Raw genomic sequence first — 23,734 nt, forward strand, 5'->3', positions numbered from 1 at the left:
TGAGAGCGAGTACTCCCGCAGGAAATACTACTACGTTGCCGGCTACCTCTTCCCCGCCATAGTTGTTGGGATCTCGGCCGCCATCGACTACAGGAGCTATGGCACCAAACGGGCGTAAGTGAATTATTTCGTTTTTTTCTCGTTTTCTGTTTTTGTGGTTTTTTTTTGTTAGCTTCCATACAGCTTGCTTCTCCCACAGAAGGTCCCCAAAACAAATGTGCACTAATGAGAGCAACATCACAGAGCAACTCCCCCCCCGCCCCCACAGCTGCCTTCTGGCAAATTTACACTCTGTCACGGCGCGAAGTGGAATGAGAAATCTCAGAGCAAACGGCTGTATTTAATGACCACTCTGGCTGACTAAGCTGATTTTCACTGCATGTGATTGAGGCCAGGGCTTCAGCTTGTTGCTCCAACCCCCCACCCAAGAAGGCCTTGATGCAGGCTTTTCACCCTGACAGGGGCTCCCACGGCACTCTGGAACTGGAGCCGTGTGGCCACATTATCCTTCCTAACCAAGGCCCTCGATACATTTATATTTCTGTGTAATAAATCCAATATAATCCATGTGATAGCTCCTTGTCGGTTTGGATACCCAGCACTCAGTGTTTCGGGAGTCATCAACCACTTATTACAGCCATGCGGCTTCTGAGGGCACAGTTTGATAAGCAGCTTGCCACGGTGTGTCTGAAATTAGAAGTGCCAGGCCTGAAGTGTATGATGACTTGTTAATTTGAGCGCAGGTCTCGACAGTGCCACTTACCCGCCCGCTGCCTCAGCAGCAGCACTTCATGCTTTACAGTCCATAGCAGCGCCTGTAAACGCCATGGCATTATGTAGCGCTTTGCTTCATGCAAAACACGGTGCACATAGCGTGTGCGATCAACGTGCTGCCTCTGTGACAGTGAAGGGATAATAAAACAGCATCCCCGTCCTCCATACGGCCTGTTTCTTTATCGACTTCTATTAAAGGGGACGCATAGGGCCATTGTGTTTTATAGTAGCCGCCCACACCAGCAAATCACTTGCGGTGGACTTAGCCTTAAATTACGCCCAGAGTGGTGGGAGAGCATGTGGTGTTTAGGATCGCATCTGACTGTTGGCTCTGCTCATGTTTCAGATGCTGGCTGAGAGTTGATAACCACTTCATCTGGAGCTTCATCGGACCAGTAACATTTGTCATTATGGTAAGCCATGGTTTTTCACCAACCTCCATTTTTTTAAAGTGTGCTTGTCTATGTTCATATGTACGTGTGTGTGTTTTGGTTAATATGCATCCATATGTCTGTGTGAATATACATGGTTGGGGTCGGGATGAGGAGGAAGTCATACTGAGTCTCTTAGAATGACTAGGTCAGTTGTTGAGGAGTGAAGCCTGCTGGTTTGACTGGGGGCGGTTGGGGGTGGGGGTTGGGGGTGCTGCAATGGCACAGTCGGGGGAGAGGCATCCGGAGTGTCTCTGTCAGGCATTCAGGTATGAAATGGTCCTGGCCAGGCAGAAGAGCCAGCAAGGCCGTCAGGGCTGAGTGTGAAGTGTGGCGTCTGGAGCGGCGTCTCCAAGGGGAGGAGAGGGGGAGGGGGCGGAGGCCATGGAGGGGGAGTTGAGAGAAAAAAGGAGAGGCTCAGGCATGAAGGTCATCCACTCAGCTGTGGGAGGAAGAAGAGAAAAAAGATAGGGAGGAATGGATGAGCGCTGGCGTAATGAGTGGGTGGGATCGGCGGCCATTACCACATCCCCAAGCCTTTCACCAGTGGGCCTGGACCGTGCCGCTGGCGTGTCCAATCCCATTAGGCCGACACAAGCGTGAAGCACTGTGCACTCTTGCACTTAATCTCCCTACGACGACAAAATACACACACACACACACACACACACACACACTTTCTTAGATACATGCCCATATGTGTCATGCCTAAACACATCTATTGTGACATGCCTGTTAAGTCAGACATCGAATACATGGACACACACACACACACACACGCATACACACACACACACCTCTGTCCCAGTCTATCCGCTTGTGTCCCCAGTCCCAGTCTCTGTTAGGTGTAGCTGTCGAGTGTGTTGTGTTTTTTTTACGCTGGGTACTATTTCTGGAAGGTGAGGCATATGTCTAAGTGGGCAGGGGGATTGGGTGGTGCTGATGGTTGGATTGGTGTGTTTGTGTGTGTGTGTGTGTGTGTGTGTGTGGAGGGGGGGGGGGGCTCCTCTGAAATGAGCACAGGGTGAGGGCATGGTGAGTTCGTCTAGCTCTCTGCTGCGGTGCCTGTCCACCCGCCTGCCTGTCTCATCAGATCTGTGTCATCACTCCAGGCTGCGTTAAATGCATTTCCAGCCACTCGACTCATGCGGACGTAAATCGGCCCTGGTGGCTAGGACACAAAACTCAACAGGGCTGGAATCTGGGTTCTACCAGCACTTGCTCCCTCCCTCCCTGACACGCACTCCCCCCCCCCCCCCCCCCCTCCCTCCTTTTTTCTATTTCTCCTTCTCCCTCCCATCTCACAACTTCTTTCTTTTCTCCAGCTTTTCTTTTCTTCTGTCCCCAGCCTCCTTTCTCTGTCTCTATCTCTGAGCATGTTTTTTCCCCTGAATTCTCTTTCTCTTTCTCTCTCTCTCTCTCTCTCTCTCTCTCTCTCTCTCTCTCTCTCTCTCTCTCTCTCTCTTGGTTGTGCAGCTAGGAGCACTGCCTCTGTTGCTGCAGAGCTGTATTGAATACACAGTGAACTGTGAATTGGGAGTATGTGGATGATCGATTTTGTGTTTGCATTTATATTTTTGTCCATGAAAAGTGGTTTGCTATTTTTTTTTTCATGGCCACTCATGTTCAGGGCAAACAGGAAGACAGCATAGTAAGCTTTTTAAGCTCAACGTTCTTTAAGATGAAAAAAAGATTGCCCGAGCTAAAATCCTGGAACGATTCCAGTTAGCGTTCAATGATTTGATTCCCAATTGCTGGGCACTGGGTCCTTGATTGATTGTGCTGTATCCAGATTTATTGACCTTGAGCTCACATCCTCTTTAGCGTTGTAGGAATTTCAAACTGCCATTAATACGGCTGAGTGGGTTGGTTGACCCGCTAGATTAGACTTAGCTGGTTGTCTAACTTTAGCCACAGCAATATTATTTCTGATAACCCCAATGATTCAACTCCAGACCAATCTCTGGGCTTGGGCCTGGAAATGTCCTCTCTATTAATATGTATTTGTTTTTTTAGCTATTGTTTTTTGGCTGCACTTTGAATGAGATGGAAGGTAGATTATGTCGAAAGCCTTGTAATAACATTTAAATCAGGATATTGATTTTTTTTTTTGCCTGTCGTATTTATGTAGGGGCCTTGTTTGGGGGACGGGGGGGGGACGGGGGTGGGGTTCAGATTGTTGAGTGCCAAGTAGAAGTAAATCTCCCCCTCCCCCCCTCCCACCCACCTCCAGGGAAGTGGAACGGCCTCCCAGTGCTTCCAGACAGACTTCAGAATTCATGGAAACATTTTTTCTGAACAGTTTAAATATGTTGCTGTCTTGCCTGGCTCCATACGCCCCCCCCCCCCCCCCCCCCCTTTCCCACCGCCCTTTTTCCTAAATTCTTTTTTGGCCTCTCTCTCGTCCTCTCTTTCTTTTTTTCCTTTTACCATGCCTCCACCTCTTCCACTTCTCTTCCTCTGTCACCCTTGTTGCTTTCCTCTGCACGCTTCTTTTCATTTTCTTGGGCTCTTTCAGTCAGCATGTGTGTGAGTGCATGTATGTATGTGTGTGTGTGTGTGTGTGTGTGTGTGTGTGTGTGTGTGTGTGTGTGTGTGTGTGTGTGTGTGTGTGTGAGTGTGTCTGGGTTTTTTTCCCAGTGTTCTGGCATTCTCCTGCAGTCCTTTCTGCCATCTCGTTTTCATACTTCCGAAGCTGCTTTGTCTCGGTAGCGTTGGTGGTGCCTCGGCTGAGCTGCTGGCGGTGAGGGTGGTGGGGGTGAGGTTGGGGGGGGATGGTGGCAGGGCTCCTGGAAGTGGACGTCTCATGCAGGACCCCCGCCGACCCCCACCACCTGCGGTCACACTGCGCTGTTCATCAGCCCCCAGTCTGCAGAGGCGCCGGCCATGCTCTTGCTTTCAATAGCAGCCGAGAACAAGGAAAAGCAACCGCTTTCCGTTCCTGGGGGCTTTGTGAAGCAGGGATTTGGCGTTGGGGAATGAATGTGGTCGACAGTGGTGCGTTCAGCAGGGGCAAGAGAGAGAGAGAGAGAGGGGAGAGAGAGGGGAGAGAGGAAAGGGGATGGCGGAACAGAAGGGTCTGCCTGCAAAGGCCTAACTAGTCCCCAACAGTGTGATATCCTATCTCTCGGTGCCTGTCCATGATTGAGTAATTGCTTAATAAGTGCTAATTCATGTCTAATTGTCCGTTAGTAAGTGACTAAATGCAGAGTGCTCTAATCTAGATCAGGGGCCTTTTTTTTCCAAGGGTGCATTTCTGTCCAGCCTCACAAAGAGGAAACTGGAGTGGCCTTGTCTGGCGGTGGTATGGTAGCACATGTGACACTGTGGTCTGCGACTGTAACCTTGATATTACTGTTTGGACAGCTCAATCTCATCTTCCTGGTTGTGACCATGTACAAGATGGTGAAGCATTCCACTTCAATGAAACCGGACTCCAGCCGCCTGGAGAGTATCAGGTAAGGCATGTCACACACTGAGGAGTAGCCATGGTGTCAGCTTGCCCCATTCTGTTTACAGTAGAAGAAAAATGTACTGTAGAGCTAGGGACATAAATATGGGTAATTTACCAGCTGTGTAGTTTTATTGAGATTTATGAAGTTAACTGTCATAATAATATCATATTAATGTGTTTTATATTGCCGATTCTTTTTTAAACCATTTGCTTTTATTGCATAATTTTAATAGACTATCCCAGCTGGCACCATGAGCCGTTTTGGGTTATTTTTCCATGTGTATTTTCATTTTTTAAATATTTACAAAATAATGCTGCACACAATAACAGATGTACACTCACAGATTTAAATCAACTTGGCTATAATTATGGCAATTACCGAATATAAATGCAAATGCGACTTTTTTTCTCCCTCGTCCACTGACCATGTGTAATTTCAGTAATACCCAAATGGAGATGGTTATAATTTGGTGTATTATTTGGATGGGCTGAGGGGTGAGATGTCGGGACAGTGGGTCAGGATGAGGGTAAGCAGAAGGGAAGCAGCCATTAGAGAGCCCAGGCCTGTTATTACAGAACCCATTAACCCTTAGTCCAGTGTGCTGAAGTTTTTGTCGCACACTAATTGAGTTGTTCCACTACAATTACATGGTAGAAGGACAACTTAATCTTACCAGATGCTCCTGGTCCTTCTCGGCACAACGTTGAAACCCCCAGTGCGGGGGGTTGGGTTCGAAAATGAAACACTTTTGTGGGACACGTGCCCGTAACTGCACTCAAACATCCAGGCAGAGAAACAGGAGACGAAGGGACACGGGGGGGGAGAAAAATAAATCCCCGCTCCGTGTATCAGTGCCCGGCCGCTGTCGGGCTGGCCGAGCGTGTGGGTCACCCGATCTGCTGGAGGTGTTCCTGGAATCTCCTGTGGAAAAAGTGCCTCGTTTGCACTCTTTCTCAGCCCACCCTGAGTGAGCCTCCATAAAACACCAGAGCATAAGCACTGCAACAGCTCTTGGGACATTCTCGTCAGATTTCATAAAACACCAGAGCATAAGCACTGCAACAGCTCTTGGGACATTCTCGTCAGATTTCCTCATCAGACATCATGACTTAAATTCACCTCCAGCCTTATTTATTGGCCTTATTTTTCTATATATGTGTGTGTGTGTGTGTGGGAGGGGAGGCCAGTGCATTGTAATCATATATTTTTGTATAGTGAAGTTATTACAGCCGCTGTGATTTGTGTCCATGTGTGGCAGGTCCTGGGTGCTGGGTGCGTTTGCTTTGCTCTGCCTGCTGGGACTGACGTGGTCGTTTGGCTTGTTCTTCCTGAACGACTCGTCCGTGGTGATGGCGTATCTCTTCACCATCTTCAACACCCTGCAGGGGATGTTCATCTTCATCTTCCACTGTCTCCTTCAAAAGAAAGTAAGCACAATAATGGTGGTAAGAGGGGATACAGCGCTAATGGTTGTTGAGTTTTGTTGACTACTCGTGATTCAATCTATTAAAGCAGTAGCTGTTGCGTTCCTGTGTTGTTTTGTTAGCATTGTAATTATGTGTCTAATTAAATGAAGTCGCAATTACACGAAGCCTGTGCTTTTAGTTTGGATCTTTTGTGATTAGCCATCCTGATAGTGGTTGTAGCTTTTTTGCTTCCGGAGGCAGTCTGCAATTTATGAGTATGCTTTCATCAAAAAGCCTCTTTAATTGGTGTTTTGGAGATAGGGTTTTTTTTTTTTTGTGTGTGTGCAGTGTTTTTGTGATGTCTCTCATGCACAGCAGTGATGTCTGGCTGTCGCCCCATCAACAGAGGGGGTAATTTGAAAGAATGTCACATGAAATACGTTTCCTCCTCGAAAAACAAGAATTCCCCTTCTCAGAAACCAAAAGCCACAAACAAACATCTTGGTGTGAAAAACAAGGCTATTTTGACACATACCACAAGAAAATAGTGTTTTTCGGACACCATCATCATGCGTCCCCTAGTTTCCCCTATTTCACTAGAACATTTTAATATGGTTTGGCTGGAGCCCCGTCCAGACTGCCGTCTCTGACTCAAACTGCCCTTGCCGTTTGCTTTGTGATTCTGGCAGGTACGTAAAGAATACAGCAAGTGTTTCCGCCAGTCCCACTGCTGCGGTGGACTGCCCTTGGAGAGCTCTCACGGCTCGGGGAAGACATCAACATCCCGCTCCACGGCCCGCTACTCCTCTGCCACGCAGGTATGGCCTCAGCACTGACAATCCCACCTACTCAATACCCCCCCCCCCCCCCCCCTCACACACACACACACACACAAAGCCCCTGAACACTGTAAGTGCTTATCACTGGCTGCTGACAAATTAATCCACTCTTCCCTCATCACGCTTCACAGCTGAGGCTACGTTTAACCAGATAGAATGAGTCTGATCCCTGCAGGTTGTGGGGGGGGGGGAGCAGCAGTTAGGGGAGTAGAAATGTCCACACTGATAACCCTACAAGTACATCTTAGTACCTAACTGTCTCGTAACATTTCCCAGATGGTTAATCTGATGCCACATGATGGAAATGCAATGCCTTATACGGAATACGATATGCAGTATAAATTGTCATCAATAAAGGTGGGAGCAGAGAGATGTTCTGATGTTCAGGGAATCTGATTCTGAAGAGGAGTAAGGCTCACATGCATGTGTGTGTGTGTGTGTGTGTGTGTGTGTGTGTGTGTGTGTGTGTGTGTGTGTGTGTGCGTGTGTGTGTGTGTGTGTGCGTGTGCACGTGTGTGTGTGCTGTGTTTGTGGTTGGAGCAGAGCCGCATCCGGCGGATGTGGAACGACACAGTGAGGAAGCAGTCCGAGTCCTCCTTCATCTCGGGAGACATCAACAGCACCTCGACGCTTAACCAAGGTAAGTGCTGGCAGCCCCCCTGCCCTACTTTCTCCAACCCCAACCCCCCCCCCCCTCCCCTGCGCTCCAAGGCTACACGGCTGCCTGAGACAACACATGGCGGAATCGGTCGATACACCACCAAAGGCTACTGCTGGCCCTCCCTAACACTTTTGTTTTCTCTTCTCGACTCTTAACTGAGGTTTTCACTGAAACTGCTGTGATGACATTCTTGTCTGTAGGCTAACAGCACAAAGGGGTGGCATAAAGGCTAGTCAAGGCGACCACTCGGTGTTTACGAGGTTTTTCATAACTGAAAAGAATATAACTCGCCTGACATGAACCAATATGTACTTGTTTGCAGTGAAACTCGTTCGCTAACTTTTAGAAGTCTCAACAGCCACTTGTCTGCTTTGCAAAAAAAAAAAAAAAACGGTTTGATCTATTATTTAGCTCGAGTCAAGGTGTGACTGATGAGACGCTGATGTTAAACTCTCAGCACGCCCCTGACTAGCAGGAGAGCATGCTCCGCGGCGTTCCCTCTCAGCCAAAGTTACTCCAGAAAAAAACGTTGCCAGGCACAGCACAGAGGAGGTCACAGCCATGTTTGTTTGTTTTTTTAAGCTAGTAGTGATTTGGAAAGTCGCCACAAGCTCTACAAAGAAGGCCTTTTTTTTAACCTTTTTCCTTTAAACATGCTAGTAGCATCCTGCCTCACCTCTACCCAAATCATTTACACAGTGCACTCGCAGACTGAATGGGTATTGATATATTTTTTTTTGTTTGGAGTTGGGAGGCAGAGAAACTCTTAAGACAGGATTCACATTATTTTTTGTGGACAAGTGCTGAGGGATTGATTGTGAGGCCTGGAGTGGTTACGTATGCATTTTGTGAAGCACAGTTTTGTGTCTGCGTCTATAGGAAACTGAAGATCAGACTTGTTTTTGAGAATAATCTGAATAGTTGTTTCTCTGAGCACTTGTTAAAATGTAATCAAAGTTACACTGCTTTTCATGAGCATATCTTGAAGACATTTATTTAGGACCCTGCTAGGATGCCATTCCCTGCAATTTAGCATTGTTTTGTTTGTTTTTAGTTTTTAACTAAAGGAAATATTCAGTGTACTAAACTGCACTGTTTCTCATGGTGGCAGTTGACCTCAGGGATGTTTTTAATCAATTCCAACAAAATCAGATTAAACATAATAGGCTCTTAGTATAAAAGTAAATATGAGACAGATATGCTTTACAATTAAAAATTCTTCTTAAGTCTATATCTACAATAGCCAATCCATTGCAGTAGGCCTAGGTTCCTTACATCTGTGCTTAGAAATGTTTGATGAGTTGTTTGTCAAATTACATATTCTTCCCAAGTTTTGTGATGTACACAAACAGAAAATGAAGCTTACCACAATAATTACCCCCAAATATGTATTGGTTATGTTTTTCCTCCCGTAATTACAATCATCAAAGTGCGGATGAGAAAACCCATCTTTTTGTTTGTGAAAGATCAAATGTAATCCTACTTTATAATTAAAACGGTTGTGGCAAAAAAAAAAGCTTGACTTAATCCCATTTGAAGAGACGAGTAGGATGGAGAGGGAGTCTTTTTCTTTCTCATTATGTCTGCGGCTTATGAAATGTGCCTTTTCTTCTGTCTGTCCTTCTCTCCTCTTTATGTCTGTCCTCTGCTCCTCTCGTCACAGGGATGACTGGCAACTATCTTCTAACTAACCCCCTTCTCCGACCTCACGACACTAACAACCCCTATAACAACCTCCTCGCTGAAACCATCGTGTGCAACACTCCCTCACCTCCGGCCTTTCATTCTCCAGGTGCACTATGCCCTCCTCTTAAATGCTCTGCTTGTGTGTGTGTGTGTGTGTGTGTGTGTGTGTGTGTGTATTTCTGTGGAGTGAGTAGGTGAGTGGGAAACATGCATGTGTTGGAAATAACTGTAAATGGTTAGGGTTGGGGAGGGGGGTAGTTGGGGGAGAGGAGGTGGTTCTAATTGTTGTTTCTCAGCTTTGGTAGTTTTAAGTAATTTTTTTTTAGATTTCACTTTATTCCCTCTCACTCACGCTTGATTCCGAAAAGATTTGACTAGATTTTCAGTCCAGCGCCAAAATTAAATTGCTACTGGTGAGATTCGTCCGGCCAATTACTCGGCTTCCTCCCCGCTGACATCTCACCCCAAGGCACACAGCAAGTTTGGAGGCGGAGGATGCACAAGTTCAGCCTAACAAAAAGTGATTTTTAGTGCATGTTGCGTGGTACTTACACAAATTGGAGCACTTACGGTGTAATCAGCATCAATAATGAAACATCCCGCCTTTTTAAAGTGCCGTACGCCTCATTGTCTCCCATTCTCTTTGTGTTCCGCGATATTCACCAACCCCGCCTGTTCCGTAATGAGAATTGCTACAACAATAACCAGGCAGGCGTGGCTGCCTATTTATTTCACCTGTCGTTTGTCGACGAACACCAAAACAAAACAGACGCGGCGGCACCTGATTGGAATGCTGTTTGTGTCGTCTCTGCCCCACTTTCTTAGCTTGCCCCCCCCCCCCCCCCCCCCTCCTCCTTCTCGTCAAAGCAAACAGGAGGAAGCGGCTTTTGCATTCAGCCTTCTCTCCCCCCACACTCCCTCTGAGATATTATATCACAGGCAGCCGCCGTGTGGGCCGAACTGCACCCCTCTGCCGACGCAGCCCTATTTGATGATGAGAATAGACACAGAAGGAGAGAAAAAAAAACTGAATATGAGGAGAAGAAAATGCAAAGAAGTCATACAGCAGGTATCGTTTGTGCCGGGAGCTGACAGACGACAATGCGGCTGCGGTGTTCTTTTGACGCGCCGTCTCCACATGCAGTTTTAAATGGCAGCCCGTTGTTGCGCAGGTCTTTGCATTTAGATGGCAAACGGACCTTTGAAGAGGAACGGAGCAAATAGTTTGCCGCATCTGCATACATTTCCGTTCCCCACATCCCGTCCAATTGACAGTGAACTAATCAACACTCTGAAAGAACCCCAGGGCCGTGTGTTAGTGAACACGCCACACAAGGAGGTATGGGATCTGAGTTTATATCTACTATGCAACCAGCCAGGGTACTGCCGTCGCACACTACCTACCTCAATAGGCAGGAATAAAGAAATTACACTCATATGTCTCAAAATGTGCTGTCGATAAAAAATGATAGGCACTCAATGTGTCAGTTTCTGTTGTGGAGCAACTATGACAAAAATAAAATGTGGGTGCATAAACCTGCTGGCACACATATACACACACACACACACACACACACACACACACGTAAAGACACACACACACTCAGGAACATAAACTCAAAGAAGACATTCACACACGCAATGCAACCTCCAGCTGTCACTCACATTCATCATTCTCACACTGGAGACAGGAAGCTCAGCAGCAGTACCTGTGCTCGTTCAAACAACGGCAGCCAAATAAATAACGACATAAAGCCGAGGCATCATTACTGACACACTGAGCGCGGGGACCCTGTTGCCAAGAATTAGCATGAGTGTTCAGCGGGAGAGAAGCAGATAGCATCCTCTTGACATAATTACAGAAGAGATTACAAAAGGAGATGTGCAGCCACGGCGCATTCTCCTTTACAACACTATCAGTGACATAGACGAAATTAATAGTAATCCTCAAAAGCTCAGTGAGGGGTGCACTGCAGGCAATCTTGGAGGGCTTAAGTTGCCTCTGAACGCAAAGGGAATCCACTTATGGAGAGGGATGAGACACCACCAAGCCTTTGCTTCTTTTTTATTTATTTCTTTGCTGTGGTGCCCGCTCTGCGAAGGCAACGTGGCGGCCCTGACACGTTTTTTAGTTTTTTTTTCTTAAAGCCAAGCGATGTTAGGAGTTCCTGAATTCACAACAAGACACTCATTGGACAAGCACAAAGGGGAGAGTGAGAGAGAGAGAGCGAAGGAGAGTTTAACTTCACAACTTAACATCACAAGGCAAACTGTGGAGAATAAGAGCGAGCGAAACAGAAGGCCTCTGTTTTTCACCCAGAGTTCCTGAGCAGAAGGCAAATGAGACAGAAAAATGGAGAGAGAGGGTGGTAGAGGGAGAGAGAGGGAGGGAGAGGGAGAGAGAGCGAGGGGGGGGGGGAGGGAGGGATAAAAAAAAAAAGAAAAGGGGGTTGACAGAGGAGAAAGAGTGGGCATTGTAGCTGTGTTTATTCAGCCTTACCCAAGGCTGTCGATTTCACTGGGGATGCGCATGCATCAACACTTAAAGCTGCTCAAGTCGAATAAAAGAACAATTCCAATGTACATCAGGGTGAGCTGGCACAGAGTCAAGGCCTTAACTCACGGCTACACAAACTGTCAATAGGACTGAGGCACAGGTTGGGGAAGAATGAAGCCAATATGTCCACCTTAAGCTGATTCTGTTGCCTCCAAGAAGTCAGTCATGATCCAGGTGTAGTGCGGTGTAGTTCTGTTCTCACAGCCATCGTTGCCCTTTCTCCCTGAAGAACAATACCTGTCTGGAGAGATATAAAACAGCCACGATTGTTTGATGCACAAGCAAATGCAAATAATCTCTGCAATGGCACAATTTCACGGTGTCTCCTCCGCCCCCCTCTTTTTTGCCTCGTCCCCTCCTTTCCCACCCTTGCTGCGTTTTTTCTTCTCCCGAAAAGGAAAGTCTTTCATGTCTGTTTTTACTTTCTTTTCTCTGTCTACAAAAGAGACTTTTCCTTATCGCACTTACGGCATGTTACAGGAGAGCAGCATCCCCCCCCCCCCCCCTCTCTCTAACTCCCTCTCTCTCTCTCTCCATCTCAGTGCCTCGCTTTTTAACCATAAAAAACACCAAATCGGCCTTCATCGTGTAAGGCCCGGACTGCTCATAGGTCCTACCTCCCCCATCTTCGTTTCATCACTCTGTCCTGTTTCTCCCCATTCCTCTCTGTTTTCATCAGCTCCTATTTCTCTCCTTCTCTCTCCGTCCCTGTCTTTCTCCAGTGAGCTTCCTTTATTCTTCATTAATTGTGTCAATCCCCATACACAAAGGCCTATTTGAGTACGATTAATAAGTGGCCCTAGCTGGAAAATGTGCCATAATGCTTGGATTAGCGGGAACTGCATTTCATTTCTAGCCCCTTATTAGCCTATCCGTGAGACGCCTGGGCTGCGGACGCGTGTCAGTTTTGTCGAGGCTCGAAACATAACAGTCGAAGGCTTATCAGAGTTTTTGGACCAATTATTTCAAAATACGCTCCCATACACCTAGGTGAAATGTGCTTCCGGGGAATATGAAGTAAATGGGATGATGCGGAGCTAGACAGCTGAGTATGTGCGATGCTCGCTAGATGAGGATAGGAGCTAGAAAGAGACACATGACTTGATAGGAGGCTGTGATTGCTTGCTGCTGAACCCCTTTACACTTGCCACATCCTGAATTCAGCCATCCTGCCAATTTGCTCCATCATTTCTCAGAGGAACAGGAAAAAACCCCACTGTGGAAGTTTAATGTAAAGTTTCTTAAGGACATTTTGACATTGCTATTGTCCTGGTGTCAGTGTTTTTGGGTTTCTTTAGCTATACTATTTTTTTGAATATGCACTGGTGTATCCACCACTGAATGGCACACTACATCCCGTCTTTGACGCAGCATTGGGCTGTCTGGGAAGCAACACGGGCCAAATCTGTACGGATGGTCTGAATTCAGGCAAGACCGGTTTATTTTCCCCGAAGGCTTTTTCTTTTCTTTTTGAATTGTTATTATTTGATTGATTTGGTGTGTATCCTCAAATCGGTGATCTGATCACTCTTTGTCATGCTGCAATAAAACCGACAGTTACTGTTTCACTTTTCTTTTGCGCCTCGGCAGTCGTCAGGCCCGATGGCCTGAGCAGACGCACTTGATGTGAGTGGTGGTAAAGTGAGTTGGGCTGCACCCTGCCTGCCTGTGTGTCTGTCTGCCTGCTTGCCTGTGTGTTTGTCTGCTTGTGTGCGGCTGTCTTTCATGTGGCTTATTGGGTCCACCACATTCCCCATTCACACGTATGATTTCGTTTCACCAATGTGCGCATAGATTATTTATTGTCGGTGGATATTGGTCTTTTCATTTGGCTTTTCGTTTTGGTTTGTTTGTTGGTTGGTTTGTTGGTTGGTTGGTTTTATTTGATATGTTGTTTTGTGTGTGCGTGTGTGTATGTGTGTGTGTGTGTGTGTGTGTCTGTGTGTGTGTGTGTGTGTGTGTGTGTGTGTGTGTATGTGTGTGTGTGTGTGTGTGTGTGTGTGTGTGTGTGTGTGTGTGTATCCAGCTCTAGTGCTTTGAGGTACTGACGCTTGCTCCTACATGTGGCCACATGCTGTGTGCATGTATTAGTGTGTGTGTGTGTGTGTGTGTGTGTGTATCCGTGTGTATCCGTATGTGTGTGTTTGTGTTTGTGTTAACCATTGCTTGTTTTTAATATTGTGAAGGACAAGCTAGAGAAAACGAACATATAATGTGGGTTGGTTCCAGTGGACACAAATGGCTGCATTGGCATTCAGTGTGACAAAAAGAAATATCACATTTAGTCATCACGCAGGTTTTTTTTCATTCTCTTCAACACTGATTTTCACATTCACCACGCCAAGATGCTGGCTTTCAACTAATGGCCTGGTTAATGTCCTGAACAGTATTAAAGTGGTTGAGTGGGTGTGTTGGTTGTGTCCTCTCTGACGTGTTGCCATGGCAGAGGGTGTCAAAACTAATAATTTTCTCTCCTCTCCTCCCTTCCCTCCCGCGCCACAGGCCAGCAATCCCTGACCAACAGCAGGGACGTGAGCGCCATGGACACCCTGCCCCTCAATGGCAACTTCAACAACAGTTACTCACTGCGCGACGAGGAGTACGAGGACCCGGCCGTGCACTGCCCCGCTGACTGTGCCCTTGCCCTGGACGACGCCACCTTCGAGAAGATGATCATCTCTGAGCTGGTTCACAACAACCTGCGGCCGCGCGGCGCGCCCAGGCCCCACCACGCCGAGCTCAACCCCCACGACAAGGAGAGGGAGAAGGAGCGTGGCCGGCTGGCTGGCGGGGCACCGCCTCAGACGTGGCTGAGCGTCGAGGTTGGGGTGCGACCGGGCAGCGGGTGCAGGGAAGGGGGGTCCAGCGGCAGCGAGGACGACGCCATCGTGGCCGACGACGCAGACGCCTCCTCCCCGGTCCGCCCAGCAGCCAGCGGGCCACCGCACCCGACGCTGGAGCTGCTGCTGCACCCGCACCACCGCCAGGTGCTGGATGCCCCGCTGCTGCCCCAGCGGACTCACTCGCTGCTCTACAGTGCCCAGCGGGCACAGCGCCGGGTGCCGCGCCACCAGCCGGACGACGACGACGAAGACGACGATCAGCTGGACAATGGCAGCGCGGACAACCGCTGTGGCACAAAGTCGGCGCTGGCGGCCCAGGACAAGGACTCGCCATCGCCCAACAACAGAGACTCCCTGTACACCAGCATGCCCAACCTCAGAGACTCGCCCTCGCCCTCGCCGTATGCAGCTGACGAGGACGAGGAGCTCTCGCCTTCCTCCTCCACGCGCAGCGAGGCCGAGGACCTCTGCCACAAGAGCATGCCCGACCTGGGCGACGGCCCGCCGTCGCTCTCCTACTACCACATCAGCCGGCGGGGCACCAGCGAGGGCTGCATCGGGCCTGGGGACCCCGAGGGCTGCCCCCCGCCTGCGGACGGAGAGCCCCCCAGAGACGGTCAAATGCAGCTGATCACCAGCCTCTGAGCTAACGGGGCGGCAGTCCAAGAGACGCCTAGCCACTTTCACCAACCCCTCCAGCTCTCACTTGTTTCCTCTCTCTCTCTCTCTCCCTCATTGTTCCGATTCGCAGACCATCAGGCAGGAAAAGTGAGCCACACGTGGGAGGAGGCAAAGTGAAAATACATTTTTGATTCTAACGCAACAAGTACAAACAAACATACACACACACACACAAACAATACCTTTGTTTTTTTTTTTTTTTAAATAATGAAGAAGAAGAAAAAAAACTATATCACAGCCATCTGTGTATTTTAACTGTACTGTTGGACTCCTGGGGTGGGAAATGCACAGAATGGTGTGTGTGTTTGTGTGTGTGTGCGTGCTTGTCTTGATAGAGAGAGAGAGAGAGAGAGAGAGAGGTGTCCATGACAAGCCTGGCACCATCCTCACCCAAGCCTTTGTATGATATAACAGAACCATGCCAATGTCTTGGAGCTCTGAAAACTGTCCTGAGTCTTTTCCAATGGGAGAACCCCCCCTGACTTCGGAGCATTCAAAGTCCCCCGATTCTAGAGCAAGGGCCATGCCCCAAAGCCGTGACTCAAAGACTGAACAGAAAAGAGAATAATGAACCACTACTCAGACTCAGGCCTTATATTTTCTCTATTGCACATTCAACTGTTGTACAAAGAACAGCTAAAGAAGATATATTTTGCTGTACCACAAGTGTAAAAAAAAAAAAAGAAGATAAAAAGAAAACCAAGCAAAACAATTATGGCAACCATTAAGTGAGACATGTCAGTGAGAGATTATTGTGAAAAGGTTGCACATCATGTTAAAATGTGTTTTTTCCTCATACACGTCATTCATTGTAGTACTTTTAAAACATGGAGGAAAACATGTAAACCCATGAGTACATACACACATGTCCACTTGTGAGCAGTGTTTTTGCTTTCATGGAATATGGATTTTTCCGGGTAAAAAAAAAAATGTATTTTTGCCAATGTTCATATACAAGGGACCCATTTCCCTCTATTTCAAACAAAAGATAGCAACGCCTTGCACAAATTTGGAGTGAATTGGGTTATTATGTAATTTATTTACTGGAAAATGCTTGACAGATAGTCAAGATTCAAATATCTCGTGTTGATACGATCAAGAACGTTAAATAATTTATTAAGAGTGATGGAAAGCAGAAAATAAAAGGAAAGGTGCTGGAAAGAAAGAAAGTGTGTGATTTGCATCAGTGATCAGCACTGTTGATATTCATTTCAATCATTTTGTAAAACCCCATTGTCAGAAGCTGATGTAAAATCCAACTCTTGTTTGATATCAAATAAATGTGAGAATTTTTTTCTGGTTTACAAATTCATGAACACTGTTTTTCTATATATATTTGTGCGTGTGTGTGTGTGTGTGTGTGTGTGTGTGCCTGATAATAACTTGTTTTGGCTATCCTGTACTTGACTGGAACCAAATACACATCCCCCTTATTGTTTTGTAAAACATCACTGTGCTGGCTATACGAATCATTTGACATTGCTTTCCAATAGCTGCAAAGCAGGACGGTCAAAACAACTGCCATTCAACACTGAGGACATAATTATACTTGGCACATGCTTTTAAAAGCGCAAGTCTATTGAGACAGTTTTCACCTTGGTTGGATCCACCCTGGCCACTCTGCTGTTAACTGGAGACAACAGATGGTGCGTGTGGGCTAAATGGTATTTGTTGAGTTTATTTGCCCTACAGGAGAAGCTAATAGTATCTGAGGTACTGAAAATAGAAAACAGAGAGATGAGCTAGCACTCGGGATTTGTTGTTTGAAAAATGACTTTCTCAACACCCAAGGAAAATACGAAGTCTTAATATAAATCATTTAGGAGGTATTTATTCCTGGGTGGTTGATGTAATCTCATCATAAGCTGTATCAAAAAGCTGAATAACATGCTTGTTTTTTTTATGAACACCACTGCAACTCATAAAAGCATCTCAAAAAGATTCACGTCTCTACCCTCAAAGAAAAAGAGCTTATTAAAAGACCTTCCCAACCACACAAACACAGTCATTACAGGCGCGACACTGATGCAACGATCTATCAGGTTCTGTGCAACTCCCAGCACAAGTAATTCAAAGCTCATTTGCAAGTTTGCCCCATGCCCACTCACTCTGACTGGGAGGCAGGCCAGCACAAACAAGCCCTTCGGCCCTATGTCCCTGCAGCACCAGACATGACATTGCACCTGGCCCATTCATCCCACAACTGCAGCCACAACGTGTAGAAACCCGCACACAGAGCCATTGCAGTCAGACAGTTGTGGAGTGCTGTTGGTATGCGCTCTGCCAGGCTAACATTCAAAGTCAATGGCTGCCAACACGAGACAATACCGCAACTAATGAAACTCTTATCGTCTTGTCATAAAGCTTTGTCTGGTATTATGCATATATATTGGCTCATTGTTGTTGGAAAAACAACCTGTTCTGTTCCATTTCTATGTAATTATCACCTGCAGGCACTGCTCACATTGAATTAACTGTGGGATACGAACTGCTGACATAGTCGTAGCTCTTGCATCACGACAATGTTGTGTTTTATGTGCTTACTGATTACAACCATTTTCACAGCAGGGAGGCTGAAATCGTAGTTTGCAGTCACGTTTACCAGCCTTGTGGCCACATCAAAGTAGCGGGTGTGTATGTAATCCACTGTGTCTACGGAGCAGTATGGGATTGCAGAGGAGGGACAACATAGAGGAAGGAAGCTGTCACACTGACTCCCAGAACAATCAAAGAGTGTCCCGTCTGGGGCCCAGACATCAGCAGAAGTGTGTTCTCAATTTGAGGCAGAGGGAGTTGCTTTAATACCGAGCAAGGTTGTTCTTGAAAGCGTTCCTGTCAGTTAAACTTAAATGTGCTCAGAGACTCCCACGTTGCACTCCCCCCCCCCAAATGCCCATCACCGGAATAAATAAAACAAATAGAGCTCATTTGGAAAAATTGTAAGCGCTGCCGAGAGATTACATGATAGAGGGTATGACAAATGAACGCCTCACACTGGACTTGCACGTCTCCGCAAGGCCCATAAGACCTTATTAGATTGTAATCACTCATTCATGAAGTTGATGTTGATCTTCCCCACAGTGATTTCACATGGTTTCATGTCCATCTTCAAAAAAGAGAGTGCTCCTGCATTCCGATCGAAGGCCTACTTTTGAGGCTTATCACCTCGATGCATTCTGAGGTCATTAAAAAGTCATTAGTCCACAGAATTACAAACAGCGCCGTGTTTTTCTGCGTGTTTCGTCTTGTGGTAAACTTTACCAACAGTGCAGATGATATATGTTTATGGTTTCATTGAAAAGTCACCATTAGTGGCAGTCCACTTTAAAGTGAAAAAGGTGTTCTTGCAGACAAACTGTTATGTTACTGGATAGCAGTGTTTAGGGAAAGCGGAAACTGTATAATTACATTACAGCAGACATATAGCAGGAGGAGGGTCACCTTACCACTGGGCCTCTGTGTGTATCAAGTCTGCATTCCCTCATATTTGTTTTTGTAGTAATGGAAAGTGTATGTGTGTGTGTGTTTGTGCGCGTGCGTGTTTGCGTGCGTGTGTGCATATGTAGGTGCACTGCTGTGTACATTGCTGTATGGGGCAAAGAGTGCATGGCATTTATGGAAATTAGGCTTTACCGGAACAATGCCAGAAGTTTCTGTATGTTCAAAGAACAACTTTATATCAAGTGTAGTCACATCCAATGGAAAATGAGGTTAATACAGAACTTCTCTCTGTACTCTATATCCTTGAGTTGACTGGGGAGGTGGGGGGGAAGAGAACCAGGGAGGTGGTGGTGGGGGGGGGGGGGGGATGAAGAAAGGCCCAGTATGGATAGAGATATCTTAAGCACTCCTCCATGGAGACCCACTATGAAAGGCCTCACCTTAAAAGAACCCCTTACATGGCAGGCTTACTGCCTCCAACACTTGAGGCCTGCACAGGTCCACAGCAGAGGAGCAGGGGATATGGTTTCCATCTGGATGAGTACGTGTGTACAGGCCCGTGTGACTTTGAGTTTTGTGTGTGTGTGTGTGTGTGTGTGTGTGTGTGTGTGTCTGTTAGCAAGATTGTTTGAGTGTGTGAATTTGTATGCTTCTTTTGCAGCATGCCTGTAAAGGTTTATGTAATGTAAGTTTATTACCAGCTCACCGCAACATCCATATTCAAATCAATACCTGGAATCTCATGTTTAAGTTTATGGTCACTTCAGCATCGGAGAACTCATTTGCCGATTGCATTTTTCCCATCTAGGTGACCTTTCCCTGGGACTGCTGGTGGTCTTACACAGGGATTTGGACCTTTCTCTCGACAAATAAATTGAATATTTCAGGCCGCTGAGAGTGCATTGGTCCACAAAAAGTGCTCTCTTGTGGATTAAAGTTCCTAACCATGGTGGTCATTAAATATCCTCTGACATTTTCAGGCAAAGAGTGCGCTGGCCAGTCTCCAAGGATGGCTCCATTAAAAACATCCAGGGCATTTAATCAAAGAGGAAAATAAGACACCGGTCTCTCCACAGGCCCCTCTGGTTAAATAAAGGTTGAATAAAATAAATTCACTTTCCTGCACTGGGACAAGGGTTGGGCCCCACCCAGGGACGTTATGTAGTGAGAGACATATTGAAAGTTCACACTGAATGACAAATTCATCCATTATTACACATGAGCCTCTGTGAAAGCTGCTCACTTAAAGAGGTTATGAGCATATATTCTCCTGTGTGCATGTGTGTGTGTGTGTGTGTGTGTGTGTGTTTGTTTGTTTTAATAAAGGTGGCATATGTTGTGCTGGTGGGGGAAACTTTATGTAGGCTGAGAAGGTCCCTAGTGGTGACTGAACAAACACAGGTATAAGGGACTGGCCACCGCTGTGGCATTAAATACTTCCCATCTCTGGTCCATCCCATCTACTCAGTCAATAAACTACCCAGAGGGGTCCTCCACTGAGGAGGCAGTCTCTTCCTGTCTAACATCCTCGAGGCTCCCCTGGAGACCTCTACAACAACCAATTAGAGTGCTGGATGAGTTTCTGAAGGTCACATGACTGCAGAGGGCACAGCTCTTTACTGACAATACCAGAGGCTGATTATGTGTTGACGTTGAATTATGTATTTATGTTAAATTATGTACTATTTTTAATAATAGTATTGAAATGGTATTACAAGTTAATCAGTTCATATTCTTTTGTCAGATGCAGCTGTGTACTGTGTATTTTTTAAACACTAATAGATTAAGTAAGTAATTTTAAGTACTGAAACCACAACACTGAAATGAGCTATCCACTCCTGACAGTTTTACCTTTTAAAAGTAAAAAAAGGTCTGAATTATAAAACTTCAAAGTGGAATTGTAAAGACATGATCAGATAGTATTTCCAGGGAAGGACATAGTAAACTTATTGTACAACTGAAACAATAATAACTGCATAAAATGCAAGGCTTTGAGAAGGTTTTCACAGCTGAAATGCAACCTTGCTTTTATAAAATGAAATGCTTGTGTCTCCTGATTTCTTCTTGACCATTTATGCTTTTTGTAAGCCATTTAACCTGCAGGAACATAGCATAGTATCTGTGCCCCACTCAGCCTTACCCTGTTGGCCAGTGGCATCTACTAGAATGGTTTTGGGCATTGTGACAGACATTGGGCTGATAGGACAAGCTGCTGCGAGATATCGGAGAAACATGCACATATTGCTTACACTGTGTCAAGGCCATCGTAACTCAAGCCAGCACTGCATAGATGGAGGTCGAGATACTGACACCAAATTGATCAATACACATTTACAGGGAGCCCCAGGTAACTCAGGAGACTGCAGGCAGCACAAGCATTTTAGAAGGCTTGGACAAAACAAAAAGAAATACCAAGAAAGATGTGAATGTATATAAAAGCGTCCCTTACCCACAATATTGATTTCAGTTATTGTATGTATGAGGAAAAGCCATTGATACTGACATCTTGCTGAATAAGAAGAAAGGGGGGGGGGGGGGGGGGTTGGGGGTTCATTTGTAGATGAAACCTTACATAAGGTACAGGATTGTCAAATGATTTGACATAAGCAAAGTCTGTCGTTTTTAGTCTAATTTCAAGAACTTCCGAAAAAGGAAACTGCTAAAAGGGCCCATTGAGGAATTCATATTTGGACACGATTGCTCTTGAGGTGTGTGTTTAATGTCACAGCTCAGGCAGTCTGAAATGCTGATGTCTGGAACAGAGACATCCTGTGTACGGCGTACGTATTCAGGCAAGATTTTTTAAATTAATTGAAAGACGACACAGAGGTAAAGTGCATTCCAAGGCTAGAGCCAAGTGAAGTGCATATTCTGAAGGACTGAATTATCTGCTGTTTTCATGGCCGCTCCTTTCAACCTGTTTTTCGCCGATTGGCAGTGAGCTAATCTGAGAAGCTCCTTCTATCCATGAAAATGGGGACATATAAATGTTTTTGACTCTGAAAAGGAGCTAAAAACACCTTTATTTCATACTTTGCAAATAGAAACGCATAAAGTCTTAAAATATGAATTGACCATATTCATTTGTTGTGATAGATTAACAGGACAGATTCTGATTGATTTGCATTCAAGCACAAAACGTGAATGTTCTTAAATGAAAATTAGACACATTTCCAGAATTCCCTATCACAGAAGTATTTTTGGGCTGATAGGCCAGTATAGGGTATTTTTATTTTTAATGTTATAATTTAATGGAGTATTTTTAACCAAGCAGCTGCCCCCGGAGCAGATCTGTTCCTGCACCAGCACAATTGGGCCAAATCAGTGCCAGATTCATAGTAATAGTAGCAGGTATGTGGTGATGTACTGTATGTGTTCAGATAGAAAACCACCTTGTGCTGTGTTGTTGATATCATTATAAATCCGGCTTGCTTTTTAGCGACCAGTCAAGGATCCATTTGGCGAGATTGTGGTCCCATGATGGCCACTCCCCTCCCCTCTGTCACGCAAATGTCTTTTTTATTGTTGTAAGGGTTTTAATTGTTGTAACAAGGGTTTTGGAAATTGTACAGGGCAATGTTCTTGGACCTAGCAAAAAAAAAAAATGTCCCTCCAAGACCATGCTTACTAAAAGGTCTTTGGTATGTGTGTGTTGGGGGGAGCATGCAACAAATGCATTCAATTCCATCCTTGGTTGCTAGGCATTTTTGTGTGGTAGGACTGTAATATTCATTTTCTTTGACCCTAATTCGTGGTTTGTATGGAAACTGACAGCCTGGTCTTATAGTTGGGGGGTGCAGTACGTATCAGATTACTCCAGTAACCAATCCAATAGAGTCCAGATGCTCTTTCTCAGACCAGAGGACTCTGTGTTTCCTCTCCATAATTTAGATTGAGTAGGCAGCCCAAGTGCCCTGCAAACAAGTTGCCACATGACTAAACCCAGAAGATAAATAATATTTCAGAGGTATGCGAAGGCGATTTGTGTAAACACGAACACTTGCAGCGCATGAGAAAGATGAGATAAAAAGAAAAGAGAGAAAGCAAACCGAGACAGTGTACCCTTTATGGATTGCTGTAAAATCAATCGATGCACACACTCATGGTTTCTAAGGAGCTAATGAGCGCTGGGATTGAGTGTGGCAGCGCGGCTGTGTCTCCTTATGTCACCTGTTGCCAGGTTACACAGTCAGATACCGTGGCTCATGTGGACTCCCTCCCCTTCCAGCATTGTGTTGTCAAGAGGTGCCTGTCAAGGTCGGCCAGTTTGAACCAGACCTCTTGTAAATAGGAACAACCTTAAAAACTATGTTTCATAACTTGCTCCCTGCCTAGCAATGTAAAACAGAGAATGCAGAGGGTCGGTGGGGTTGAATTCTCCATGAATACCTCACCAATAGTGTACTGTTGATGGGTGTAGGTGTTATCAGGGTAAACATAACGATAGTTGGCAGAGAACAGGAAACTGGAGAAACCTCAGATGTCATAAGTACTTATGAATGTTTACTTTCAGGTCTGTGAAGGCTGTGTCATGCCACAAATGCCATAGAACTCCCAGGCCCACTGGCATGTACGAGGCAAGATGGCACCAGCGAGCGCATAAAATTACGACAAATCTAAACCGTTTGTTCCTAATTGTCTTTGTAGCCTGTCAACTTGATTTTCTGAACCCTGTGTTTCAAGTCAAGAGACTCTGTTTGGAGTGCAATAATTCTCCGCCGTAGCATTGATTTTCATAGCTCTGCAATGATCTCCATATGGTCTGTGCCAAGTTCAGCCCTCTAGAGTTTCCAGCACAGATTCTTGCTGTGTGCTGGAAACACTGGCATAAGTACATTTGCTGTGGAAAAAAACTGCTTTAGAAACCAAAGCATAGATCCAGGACACCCTGCTGTCCAGAGCTGCAAACCTCGCCACTGATCCTACTGTGCTGAAAGAGAAGGGAGTTTAAGAAATGCTA

At 46.0% G+C, this 23,734-nt stretch overlaps 1 protein-coding gene across 1 annotated transcript in view; it reads left to right on the top strand.

Moving 5' to 3' along the window:
* The window catches only part of adgrl2b.1 (adhesion G protein-coupled receptor L2b, tandem duplicate 1), a 60,416-nt gene extending 44,852 nt beyond the window's left edge, over positions 1 to 15,564 (top strand). The window contains exons 14-21 of the mRNA XM_080836892.1: positions 1 to 114; positions 1,121 to 1,187; positions 4,572 to 4,663; positions 5,919 to 6,087; positions 6,756 to 6,884; positions 7,449 to 7,545; positions 9,230 to 9,358; positions 14,312 to 15,564. The exon at positions 1 to 114 is cut by the window's left edge and continues 107 nt beyond it. Of these exons, the coding sequence (XP_080693018.1) occupies positions 1 to 114; positions 1,121 to 1,187; positions 4,572 to 4,663; positions 5,919 to 6,087; positions 6,756 to 6,884; positions 7,449 to 7,545; positions 9,230 to 9,358; positions 14,312 to 15,297 (1,783 nt within the window). The 3' untranslated portion in view covers positions 15,298 to 15,564. The remainder of the gene's footprint in view (positions 115 to 1,120; positions 1,188 to 4,571; positions 4,664 to 5,918; positions 6,088 to 6,755; positions 6,885 to 7,448; positions 7,546 to 9,229; positions 9,359 to 14,311) is intronic.
* Positions 15,565 to 23,734: the final 8,170 nt, after the last annotated feature.

Source organism: Sprattus sprattus (assembly GCF_963457725.1).
Source record: "Sprattus sprattus genome assembly, chromosome: 4".
Lineage (NCBI taxonomy): Eukaryota > Metazoa > Chordata > Actinopteri > Clupeiformes > Clupeidae > Sprattus > Sprattus sprattus.